A 12137-nucleotide genomic window follows, 5' to 3' on the forward strand; every position below is an offset into this window, starting at 1 on the left:
TGTACTTATTAACTACACAAGGTGCCAGTTACTGTAGCATTCGTCAACTTTGCCTAATCGATGGAAATATTATGCCTTTAATTATTAAAAAAAAACAAGTCAAGATTGAGAAACCTTTTTCAGCTTCTGATAAAGAGCAACATCAAACCAGGGTTTGAAAAGCAAGAATCTGTGCCAACACACCAAGAAAGCAAGAAGAAAATAACAAAGCAGAAAAAGGTTCAGTTATAACTTCTAAAAGATTTGATGCCACCTTTCGATAGTTGAGGGAAATTTTTTGATTGGGAACAAATCTACTCACGAACTTACTCGTCAATAAATCTCACAGTAATCTACTCGTGTAAATTCAACATTTTTTGTTTTAGGAGGAGCGAGAGAAGACCAAGGGTAAGAAGTGGTTTGACATGCCCAAGACTGAGATCACAGATGAGGTGAAGAGAGAACTTCAAGTGATCCACATGAGGCGGGCTCTTGACCCAAAACACTTCTACAAGGGCAACGACATGAAAGGAATGCCAAAATACTTCCAGGTACCGTACATGCCATCATCAGAGCCAAGGTCATCGTTTTGTCATATTTGACCTCAGGCGTGTAGCACTACCAAAACCAGATGTAATTTTAAGTGACGATTGTCAGGCATGCTAATATATTCCTTAACCATACCAAGGTGCTTAGTATAAGCACGGTGCTGTTTTGCAGATGGGAAAGGTTATAGAATCGTCAGCCGATTTCTACTCTTCACGAATTCCCAAGAAGGATAGGAAGCAGTCTCTAGTTGATGAACTGATGGCTGATGCTCAGTTCAGACAGTATGTATACACATCAGTGTGTCTTACACTAGTAGGAATACTAAATTAAAGCCACAATATGCACATCTACATGCTAATTTATCCAGTACTAGACTTCGTGTCATGCATAATCATACTACCTTATGACAAAATATACTCTAGTTCCTCCCATTTCACTGCGCGTTGTCTTATAAAAGGTATTTGAAAATACCTCCAATGTTGTTCAAATTCTCCGATGTTGTTGACACTTTCGCGTTGCTCTGCCAAGCAACCGTACAGCGGGTGTAGCAAAGATTTCTACGGCCCATGTGCGTTTTTCGCTCGCACGCTGCTAGCGCAATGACATGTTATCGTTCGCGATATCAAGCCTAAAATCAATACGTTATTCTCAGAGTTTATTACGCTGCCTATTATTACTTTCCGAATAGCCATTGATGTTACATACACTGCAGTTCACAATACTACAACTATCTTAAATTGTAAATGACTATATTCTCTGCTCAACACCCGTAGCAACATGTGACGTCACCTAACCGATTCGGGGCGAAATTGCTTGGCAAACAATTCGGCGTTGGCGCCAGATTACTAGATTTCGCACCTCATACTTGTGGATTTTAAGCAAATGCGCAGTGAAATGGGAGGAACTAGTTCATTTTGTCATAAGGTAGTATGATTATGCATGACACGAAGTATTTGCTAGTCTAGTACTGGAGAAATTAGCGTGTAGATGCGCATATTTTGGCTTTAATGGCAGCAGACTCGCATACACTGTAAACACTATCACTGGGAGCTAGCTCTGAAGGAGTACATACCAGTGTCATGGTGACCTAGTTGTTATTTATGAGTACTAATTTGCCATTTCTATATTGTTAACTAATATGAAGATGTGTATGCCTGCTTCCAGATACAACAAGAGGAAATATGCAGAGGTCATGGCTGCTTCTGCACTGACTGGTAATCGAGGTGCAAAAAAGCACATGAAGCGCTTGAAATCGAAGAAGAAATAGATGCTCACAGAATTGCTCAAGTTGATTTTGAACTTGCATGTAAAATCGGAAGCCCATTCTAATCAACACTGACGTCATGTCATTCAGAAGTTGAGATATTTTGAATGTCAGTGTTAATGAAATGATGTATTTGATAAATTAAAAAATGTTTTAATTCTATATTATATAACTTTTTATTTACAGTCACAATATAAGGGTAATTTAATTAAAAACGGTTTCACTATAAAACAGGGTAGGTGTAAGGAGGTTTCATTGCAACTTCTAATGTTCAGTACACATTTCAATTCTAATTTATGATTAAAACTGAAAGATTACATTTGATACGACTAGTAATTGGCAAACATATATACTAAACCAGTAATAAGTATACTTGCACAATTAACTAACGAGGAAAATACTAACACACCTTATATGGTAAATTGTACAAATAATTTTGGAATTTATATACACACCAGTGTTCTCATTAAGAATCTTCTGTAGCATACAACCTGGTACCCATTTCCATTGGCTCTATACTAATTGATGATTAATACTGGTGTGTTAATTGAAATGTAGAGGCACGATTTACAGTTGGAAATCATTAGGCATATCTCTATAGCTCTGCTGTTGGAAATACATGCATCACAGTGCCAGCCCTCCAGTAACCTCTACAGTAGCCCCAGTCATGTAGCTTGACCTGTCTGATGCAAGGAAGATTGCCACCTCTGCCACTTCTGCAATAGAAATGCACCATGCGACACTGACGTGTAATTGAGTATTGGCTTTATCACAGATTTGCATTAATAAAGTTTTGCCACAACACTAATTATATATATTTAGTAAAGTTCTGCTAAGGAACACGTGTACACACAAGACCTTGTATGATTGCCAATGGATGGCTCCTTTATCCTTGCCTACTGCCTAACTAACCTATCATGCACTGTCTTACTACCTGTCTTCCTTTCTAATCTCTTGGATACCCTCTACCTGTTTGATCAACCAATATCATTTTAAATTCCAACCAACCTTCTGCAGTACCCATGCGCCTCATAGGCACCATCTGCAACATTTTATCCTTGAACCGTTCTGGAAGCTTCCCTGTCATCGGTGACTGAGTGAACCCAGGTTGTATCACATTACAGCGTATCTTCTGCTTGACCAGTTCGAGGGCCAAGCTCTTCGTGAGGCCCAAGACGCCCGCCTTCGACGCACAGTAGTTGGTCTGGCCGATGTTACCGACCTTGCCTACAATACTGGAGATGTTGATGATGGAGCAGTTGCTAGCGTTGTTGTCAATCATTAGTCGTGCAGCTGCCTGGCAGACGAGCCACGTTCCCTGCAAAGCAATTTTGCAGTTATTGGAGCAGTTCTCAGGTTCCCTAACAATGTTAAATTTTACTTGTTCACGCTTTGGTTAATTTCTGGTACCTTGATCAGCACGTTTTGTTTTACGCGGTCAATGCGTTTCACACACGTTAACTTTATTCTTCCACTTGTAGTCCCTCAAACACCCAAGTATCATAATATCAGGAGTGTATAATATAGAATTTATAACATACACTCCTGATAATATCACCAGTCTACAAAGTCCATGACCTTCCGGACTCATAATCATACAAATATGCTGATATAAAATTCAAACACTTTTAAGTTGACGGCGATCACTCTGTCAAAGTCGGAGACTTCCATCTGTAGCAGCATGTTGTCACGGGTGATCCCTGCAGAGTTGACAACGATACTGGGAGCCACGGAGAAGCGAGACACGATACTGTCAAAGAGTTTTCGCACATCTCCTTCTTGGGAAACATCTACTTGGAATGGTGCATATTTGTCATTAATCTGACCTGAAAATCAAATATACACACTACATAGAAGCAACTTAACCACTTACCACTATCTAAATTCAGGTAGTGATATGAGCAATAACCCACCTCTGGATTAAAGGATATAGTTGATCATATAATTAATTATAAGAACATTAAAACAGTTTGCTATATGTCAATCATGCAAGCTCAATTAATATTTTAATAAGACTACCAATGAGAAAAACACACCTAGATCTCGTACAGTCTGCTCTGCATTAGCAAAGTGTATATCTGCAACAGCAACTTTAGCACCCTCTCTTGCCAGAGCCAAAGATGTCGCCCGTCCAATACCACTGCCACCACCTGCAACGAGGGAGCGATGAAGATGTTCATTGAATTCACTACACACGACACGACCAGGCTTGTACATATATCAACATGAAGAATTAATGTACATGGCCCACAGTTAGTCCGAGCCGACACAGACCCCAGTAATGGGTTAAACCCGCACCCTCAGATTAGCAAAGCGGAGTTATAACGTCTGCGTGCGGACAAGGCCCAGAGTATGCCTCAGATTGCAGGAAAATGGCTTAAATATTTAAATAATTCATGCCCCTAGACCCCCCTAGCGCTGGCGCCTCAGGCAGCCCAGGTACATTTCGCCCCCCCCCCCTGTTCATCCATTTCTGGATACGCCACTGCATATATAATACAGACAGGGTTCTCCAAGCTTTTTCATTATAGCATGGGGGTGCTGCTCAGTGCTAGGGGTCCGGGGGCATGCCCCCCCCCCGGAAAATTGTTTAATTGTAGAAGCTCTGAGATGCAATCTGGGACACTCTGTGTGTAAATTTGAAGCGCGTACTGCATGTGGGGTGAAAATGTTTGTTTTGCATGGGCAAAGCCATCGGAAAATTCAAAATAATAATGATCAAATAAGATAAATCAAAGATGTGCGAATGGTAGACTGGTGCACGCCGACTCTTAGTTCCGTGTCACCATTGACAATGGCAGGAGTGGTCGGTAAGTGTACCAGTCTACTCTATCTCGTGTTAGACTGGGTTACCTGCCCCGTAGTAATGCAGTTGGAAATAAATTCACGATTTAATTCACGATTAAGATTTCTTGATGAGCTAGAAAACACTCGGATTTGAAGTATGAAAATGAACATTATTGTGCCAGCTAGCCTACACCAGTTGGTCGGGATTGATTGTCAGTTCAGATGCAAAATATTGAAAGCAAAAGGTTAAATACACCATAGATTAATTGGGTACTATAAGACGCGTATATAAGATAACCGAGTCGGTTTAGAGTTAGTGTTAGGGTTAGGGATACTCATAGAGTGACTGCTTGTACTTGTGTGTGGGACTGCCGTACCCGTAGCCTTGAGACATTAAGATACGTCTGCAGCGCATGCGTAGTATGACTGCCGTACCCGTAGCCTCGAGACATTAAGATACGGCTGCCGTACCCGTAGCCTCTGCGTATAAACAACGTGTATTAATTGTTTGAACTTCTTGTGTATAAACCAGCATGGCGGCTATGACATTTAGAGTGGCGGGTGCATTTTAGGATGGCGGGGCTCGACGATAGCCTGGCGGGCCGCCAGGCTATAAGTGCTCTTGGAGAACCCTGACAGAGTGGCTATATGCCCGGCAGCTGGCATATATCTGACGGCTGCCGGGCACGGTCTTCGATTTCCTAAATGCCCGGCAGTTTTTAATTTTCAGCGTTATCTCAAGTAAACAAGGGTTAGGGTTAGGGTTAGGAACTGCCAGGCATTTAGGAAATCGAAGACCGTGCCCGGCTGCCGGGCATATAGCCACAGCGTATATAATACATAATTATACTGCCTAAACATAACACGTACAACGAACACTGTATCGCATGTCAGGTATTTGCTGTAACAAGGAGTGAATAATAATAGATAAATATTATCAAGAGTACATAATATAGGAGATTATCCTAATCTCCTATTATGTACTCTTGATCTAGTACTAGTAGTACTACTAGTAGTAGTATTATTATTCACTCCTGATAATATATATAGAAACTGGATCATGTACGTGTACTGCACCTAGTGACCTACTGCAGTGCAGTAGTATAGTTGCACTGCAGCCCACCACGGTTGCCCGTGGAAAAGCCAAGGAGCTCAAATAGAGCCGGTGTACTTTGGAGCCCCCTTACACAGGCTATAATTACATATAGGAACTCTCCTGATAGAGCCAAGTGCCGCTCATAGGGTCTATGTTCCCCAGTGTACTTCCGGAACGTACCTTGGGTACGGTCCGGTATACCGGAATGTACCCTTGTAACTATTTGATATGGTTAGGGTTAGGGTTAGGGAGTAGGCGACTCCCTAGACTCGTTAGTGGAGCTGAGAGGGTCTATGTCCCCCGGGGTACTGCCGGAACGTACCCTGGTACTATCTAATATGCCGGACCGTACCTCGCCTACTCCACAAACGAGTCTAGGGAATCGCCTACGCCTACTCCCTACCCCAGCGGCAACTGTACGCGAGCTTTAGTTACTAGAGCTAACCCTAACCCTAATCCTAACCATATCAAATAGTGACCAGGTTACGTTCCGGTATACCGGACCGTACCTTGGGTACGTTTCGGCAGTACCCTGGGGGACATAGACCCTATGAGTATGAGCGTTAGTGGATTAGGCGAGGTACGGTCCGGCACACTGGCACTTGAAGCGTTTCAATAAAATATAATGCTAACTAAATACCAAATCTATTCACTACCAAATTAGTATAGAAACATTGAGAATTTGGTACTGGTACTGTGGTAGTAAATAGATTTCGTATTTAGTTAGCATTGTATTTTATTGAAACGCTTCAAGTGCCTGTGGTCCGGCATATTAGATAGTACCAGGGTACGTTCCGGCAGTACCCTGGGGCCTGGCGTTGACCGTACCCAGGGTACGTTCCGGCAGTACCCTGGGGCCTGGGGGACATAGACCCTCTCAGTCTCAGTCTCAGCGTAACTTACTGCTACTGCCAGTTTGTCGAGTGTGTGTGAGTTTGACATATACATCGCTCTGCGTAAAACGCATTTGCACTGTGTTATACGTACCAGTGACAAGAGCAAGCCTACCGAGCAATAAGCCGGTCCCCAAAGATGCCATATCCTCAAACCAAACCCACGAATATTGTGCTGTCAACAACAACACGTCAATGTGTTTTCATCTTCGCAAATGCGATTATGCGAATGCAATCGTTGTAGACTGGTACCCGGTCCCACCTCTTGGCTTAGGAGTAATCGAGGTGGGAGCGAGTACCAGTCTACAAACATTGCTGTATCATCTAGCATTTGATTGGTCGTTGATGTTGACATTGGTCATTGCTTGTGATTGGTTCTGGCGGATTATTGAAACTCTTATTTTTTAGTCTGTTTTAAAACAAATTCTCCGGTCTATGGTTTTACTATAGTTCAATATTTTGTCAATCAGGGATATTATCATTATGATAATTGATACTGATATACTTATACATTGATATGTAACAGATTGGAAATAGTAGGTTTTACGTCACGTGGAGCACCGGCTAGATTGGTTCAGAGCCTCTTCGTCAATGTAAAGGGAAATGAGTGAAGAGATAAAGAACCCATCTATGAACAAGAATTCAAGATGGCAGCCTTCACCTGAAGCCCTCGCGTTTATCTTTGCCGACTTATTTGCTTATATATTTTTTTATAATAGAAATATCAGAAAGTCTTCCCATTGGCATAGACAAGAATCTAGAAAAAAATAATGCGTAAAACGCATTTGCACTGTGTTATACGTACCAGTGACAAGAGCAAGCCTACCGAGCAATAAGCCGGTCCCCAAAGATGACATATCCTCAAACGAAACCTTCGAATATTGTGCTGTCAACAACAACACGTCAATGTGTTTTCATCTTCGCAAATGCGATTGCAAACGTTGTAGACTGGTACCCGGTCCCACCTCTTGGCTTAGGAGTAATCGAGGTGGGAGCGAGTACCAGTCTACAAACATTGCTGTATCATCTAGCATTTGATTGGTCGTTGATGTTGACATTGGTCATTGCTTGTGATTGGTTCTGGCGGATTATTGAAACTCTTATTTTTTAGTCTGTTTTAAAACAAATTCTCCGGTCTATGGTTTTACTATAGTTCAATATTTTGTCAATCAGGGATATTATCATTATGATAATTGATACTGATATACTTATACATTGATATGTAACAGATTGGAAACAGTAGGTTTAACGTCACGTGGAGCACCGGCTAGATTGGTTCAGAGTCTCTTCGTCAATGTAAAGGGAAATGAGTGAAGAGATAAAGAACCCATCTATGAACAAGAATTCAAGATGGCAGCCTTCACCTGAAGCCCTCGCGTTTATCCATTGCCGACTTATTTGCTTATATATTTTTTTATAATAGAAATATCAGAAAGTCTTCCCATTGGCATAGACAAGAATCTAGAAAAAAATATGACGCGAGCCGTAAACTTCTACTAGTTATTACTAGTACTAGTAGTAGTAGTAGTAAACTAAAGTGGGACTCCCGCGAAGTACTTGTGTATGCAGAGGAGTACTTGTGACTTGTGTTGTGTGTTGCAGAGGAGCATTTGAACGGGTTTTGCAGGAAATTATTTGTACAATAATAGGCGAAAGAGAGTATAGAACAAAATTGATACTTTGGTAGTAAATACATTTCGTGTTTATTTACCGTCATTTTATTATTGAAACGTTCCAAGTTTCTGTGGTCTAACTGTTGAGTGTGTTGTTCTGTTGTGCTAGTTTCCGAAGTGGATCGCAGGACGCTAGAAGAACCTGAGAACAGAATATGCGTTGTATATATTGTTCTTAGGGGGCGCAGCAATCCCTAAACCGAGATGGTAGAGAGTTCCCGAGAGAACAATCTGAGAACATCACCATAAGGACGCAATTTTGGTTAGCTATAGTATTACTATTAGACGTAGTTTAGCTCTCCCACAGGTTTGTGGCAGAGTCAACACTAAAGCCGCGTTTACACGAAGCGTTCGTCCCAGGTCGAAAACGATCCGAGACTGATCCGGATCAAAAAGATACGGAGCGTCGTTGAAGAGAGCGTTCACACGACGTTTGATCGATCAGTTCTAGCTGCGAGCTGCGTGCTGCGAGGTGAAAAAAAAACAATGCATCCAAGCGAACAATGCAAATTAAACAATCAACATACAGAAACTCTGTGTAAACTCTGGGTCTCGACACTAGCGACGTCTACCGCGCTCACACGGCAAAAATGAACCAGTGCTCGGGTCGTTTCGTGTGAACGCTTGGCCCAGGATGCATTTGACACGGATCGTTTTTGACTTGGCATTTTTGCTTCGTGTGAACGCAGCCTAATAATACTATAGCCAGTAGTTCTCGCTTCTCACTATGTGGAGACGTTCCTATATGACGTGAAACAGTCGTAGGAACGTCACCACACACAAAGAGAAGACCTGCCGTGAACGGCTAGCAAATTCAGCTGATTTTTGGCCTCCACGTTAGAACCTCAAACGCCAAACATCGATAATGATATAGTGATAATAAATCCAGCAGGTAATAGTGTCACTGTTAATTTAGTGCGCTCCCTCCTAGTAATCCCAACTCCAAATTCCATTTTCCACCTAGTTGACCGTGAACCCACGGTCCTGGAAGGTGACCGTGATTGACCATGTAATGTATCTACATTCCTCTGGGTTTTTTCGACAATTAACTGCATGCCCCTCTTGCCACCCCCCCTGCCCCCACCTAGCTACGGCCCTGCTTAATCTGTTGTAGGTATTGAGCTAAACATACGTAGCGTTTTGTGTCTTTCCGCGACACCAGGGGGCGCCACCTGACAATACGCAGTAACTAGCAGTTTTACCTCACGTATAGTGCAGTGCTACACGGTGGATAGTGGCAACGAGAAATACAAGATAGATGTTCCTATCTTATGCGTCGTATCGTCGCCACCTCAGCCTCCACTCCCCCACGAGCGCCTCAATGCAATAACAAAGCACAAACATACCATATGTCAGCTAGAGAGAGGACTCGAAAAATTGGAAACATGATGAAGTCACAAGGATTCGTATGTTGTCTGTACATATGTTTTCACATGTGGCGTTGTATGTTAATTGTACATAATAACAGGAGTGTATCAATATTGATACACTCCTGATAATAAGCATAACGTTTAACAACATTTTGGCATTTACAACTTGATTATACATTAAAATACATTTTTGCTCATTTTAGTGAGGCTGTATTAATTGGCACTAGGAACAACTCAAGATGTCAGGAAGACCACCATTTGTGTACCAGAATTCTGTAGATTTTGTTATTGACGGTATGTGCCAATTTCATATTTATGTAAGTAGATCAATTCTTGTAGATCTTTTATTGGCAATCTCTGTCAAGATTAATTTATAACTTGTATGCCACTAGAAGTGCACCCACTTGTGCATGCTTGCACCATTGCCCTTTATTTAGTGCATGCCCCATGAGTCCATAATCCACAGTTCCAAGCATCCCAGCACTAGTGGAAAAGTTGGTGTATTGGGGCTGCAACTCCAGGAGTACCACGTTTGCATGCATGTTTATTGATACAAAGCCACTCTTATTGGGAACTATGATGTATAAAAAAGATCTATGCATCTGTGACATAACTCTATAATGTGAACTTCCTTCTTTGTGCTCTGTTGTGGCAATAGTCAGCCTAGGTGCAGCTTATATGTTGCAACTGCTATAGCACACCTTTAGGTGTAACTCCTGCACCTGATCCCTGTTTTCATAAATCACAAACCACTGAAGGACATCCTCTCCATCTGGCTATGTTTCAGCTTTGAAGAGCAGTAAAGATGATGTGTGGCTGCTGTCCCACTCCAGTATGGAAGGACTGGCCCAGAGCATCATGGAACACTGCAGTGCTGTAGGCTTTGAGATGAAAAATGTAAGATGTCTTCATTGTGTAGGCACAAACTTTGTTGGTTGGTTTGTACGGTACAAACATGTAATCAAGAGCTAATAATACATGTATTAATTAGCTCTTGTTGTAATGTAGGTTAACATAATGTGTGGTGTAAATTGTTACTCCAACTTTCAGCATATATTTTCTGTATGCTGCATACAAGTTTTCACTGTTCCATATCAAAGATATCTTTAACATATTTATACCATCAGTATAAATATATTTATTTATATTATGATAAATATAACTTAAAACTGCTTTTAAAAACTGACATTGTTTGTTATTATGCCATTGCTTTTACTGTCTCTCACAGGGACGATGTAAATCGCATGCATTATTTTCTTCAAGCTTTAGCTGTAATATTTATTTCTAAAATTTCATTCAGTCTACCAGGGGTGTGGTTTGGAAAAGGATTGTCCACTGGGAGCATTTCCAAGATGGCTTTCCCAACATATTCATAGACGAAGTCAAGGAAATGGCAGGGAAAGATGGTATGAACTTTGTGGAATGCTGATATTGTTTTGTTCTGTAAAGATATAGCACACAGGACCTTTTATGAGTCTTCAAGCTATCATCCTGGTATAATTCTGTAAAGTTTAAGTAAATGCTACCATGAAAACCAAAATAAAACTTAAAATGGTTTTGCATTTCAGTCATTTTCCTAGCGACGTTCCACTCACCACAGATCATATTTGAGCAGTTGTCTGTACTCTATGCTATACCGAGGTATGATACACTATGTATGCATTCATTGGCTTGAGATGTTCTCTTTTTGCGAGTTCTCTTTTTGAGATAATTTTACAATAATAATTTCACACATTACGTGTGGGCGTGCACGTGCGTGTGCGTGCTTGTGTCTATACATATAACTAAGAGTATAATAAGTATACACATAATTATCCCATTTCCATACAGTCACCATAGCATTGTTGCGAGCCTTTTTCGTTGCAGATACTTGGCCAGGTCATTCCACGTGATTCTGCCGTATTTTGCCACTGGTACGATGGAGAGAATTGACACAGAAGGCCAGATTGCCACGGCTAAGGTATAATGCCACATTGATGGGACTTACATCCTATGCTATGCTGATGAGCCTTCACCACACCTCGATGATTTTTTATTTATTTTATTTATTTATTTAGGCAGTTATCCATCATATACAATACATATATATAGCATACTTTTACAATAATATTCCCAATTCATAAAATTGGATAACTACCAAGGATATATACACAAAAAGCATGACTAGCACACTTATTTACATCGTTAGTTCCAAAAATAATACACTTCTGTTTTTCCAAGATGCAAGGATAAATTATTATCATTGAGCCATTTATTAATGGAATGCAATTCTTTACTTAATTCTTCCTGTATAGCCTGTACCTCTGTCCCTGAAACTACTAAGGCCGAATCGTCAGCATATAATAAAAGCTTGACGTTAACTGCCTTTGCCATATGTCATTAACATAAATCAGAAATAACAGAGGAACCCAAAATCTGAAAGAGTTGAGAGTTGTTCACTGCTGTACTAAATAGCTGTAACTGTAAGGCACTGCATTAAAAGTTCTTCACTGTGGTGTGGGATTTATATCATTTCTTCATTTTTTT

At 41.0% G+C, this 12137-nt stretch overlaps 3 protein-coding genes across 4 annotated transcripts in view; 2 read left to right on the forward strand and 1 right to left on the reverse strand.

The window, feature by feature from the left end:
* LOC106821528 (deoxynucleotidyltransferase terminal-interacting protein 2-like) overlaps positions 1–1954 on the forward strand; it is a 6523-nt gene extending 4569 nt beyond the window's left edge. Inside the window, exon 6 of the mRNA XM_014826377.1 lies at positions 1693–1954. Coding sequence (XP_014681863.1) covers positions 1693–1795 — 103 coding nt within the window. The 3' untranslated portion in view covers positions 1796–1954. The remainder of the gene's footprint in view (positions 1–1692) is intronic.
* Positions 1955–2205: 251 nt separating this feature from the next.
* On the reverse strand, positions 2206–7497 carry LOC106821530 (estradiol 17-beta-dehydrogenase 8-like). 2 transcript variants are annotated; one of them, XM_014826382.1, is made up of 5 exons: positions 7374–7497; positions 3829–3942; positions 3419–3618; positions 2801–3110; positions 2206–2508 (listed from the first exon to the last, which is right to left on the reverse strand). In XM_014826382.1, the coding sequence occupies exons 1-5, from the start codon at positions 7423–7425 to the stop codon at positions 2417–2419; spliced, it is 768 nt and encodes a 255-aa protein (XP_014681868.1). In that variant the 5' UTR covers positions 7426–7497; the 3' UTR covers positions 2206–2416. The 2 variants fall into 2 exon arrangements, with proteins under 2 accessions (XP_014681868.1, XP_014681867.1); XM_014826381.1 differs by lacking the exon at positions 7374–7497 and adding an exon at positions 6663–6784.
* Positions 7498–7903: 406 nt separating this feature from the next.
* Positions 7904–12137, forward strand: part of LOC106821512 (ribose-phosphate pyrophosphokinase 4-like) — a 7849-nt gene continuing 3615 nt past the window's right edge. Inside the window, exons 1-7 of the mRNA XM_014826359.1 lie at positions 7904–8205; positions 8351–8503; positions 9815–9905; positions 10399–10508; positions 10912–11017; positions 11180–11252; positions 11478–11571. Of these exons, the coding sequence (XP_014681845.1) occupies positions 9851–9905; positions 10399–10508; positions 10912–11017; positions 11180–11252; positions 11478–11571 (438 nt within the window). The 5' untranslated portion in view covers positions 7904–8205; positions 8351–8503; positions 9815–9850. The remainder of the gene's footprint in view (positions 8206–8350; positions 8504–9814; positions 9906–10398; positions 10509–10911; positions 11018–11179; positions 11253–11477; positions 11572–12137) is intronic.

Source organism: Priapulus caudatus, unplaced genomic scaffold (genome assembly GCF_000485595.1).
Source record: "Priapulus caudatus unplaced genomic scaffold, Priapulus_caudatus-5.0.1 Scaffold76, whole genome shotgun sequence".
NCBI classification, from domain to species: domain Eukaryota; kingdom Metazoa; phylum Priapulida; class Priapulimorpha; order Priapulimorphida; family Priapulidae; genus Priapulus; species Priapulus caudatus.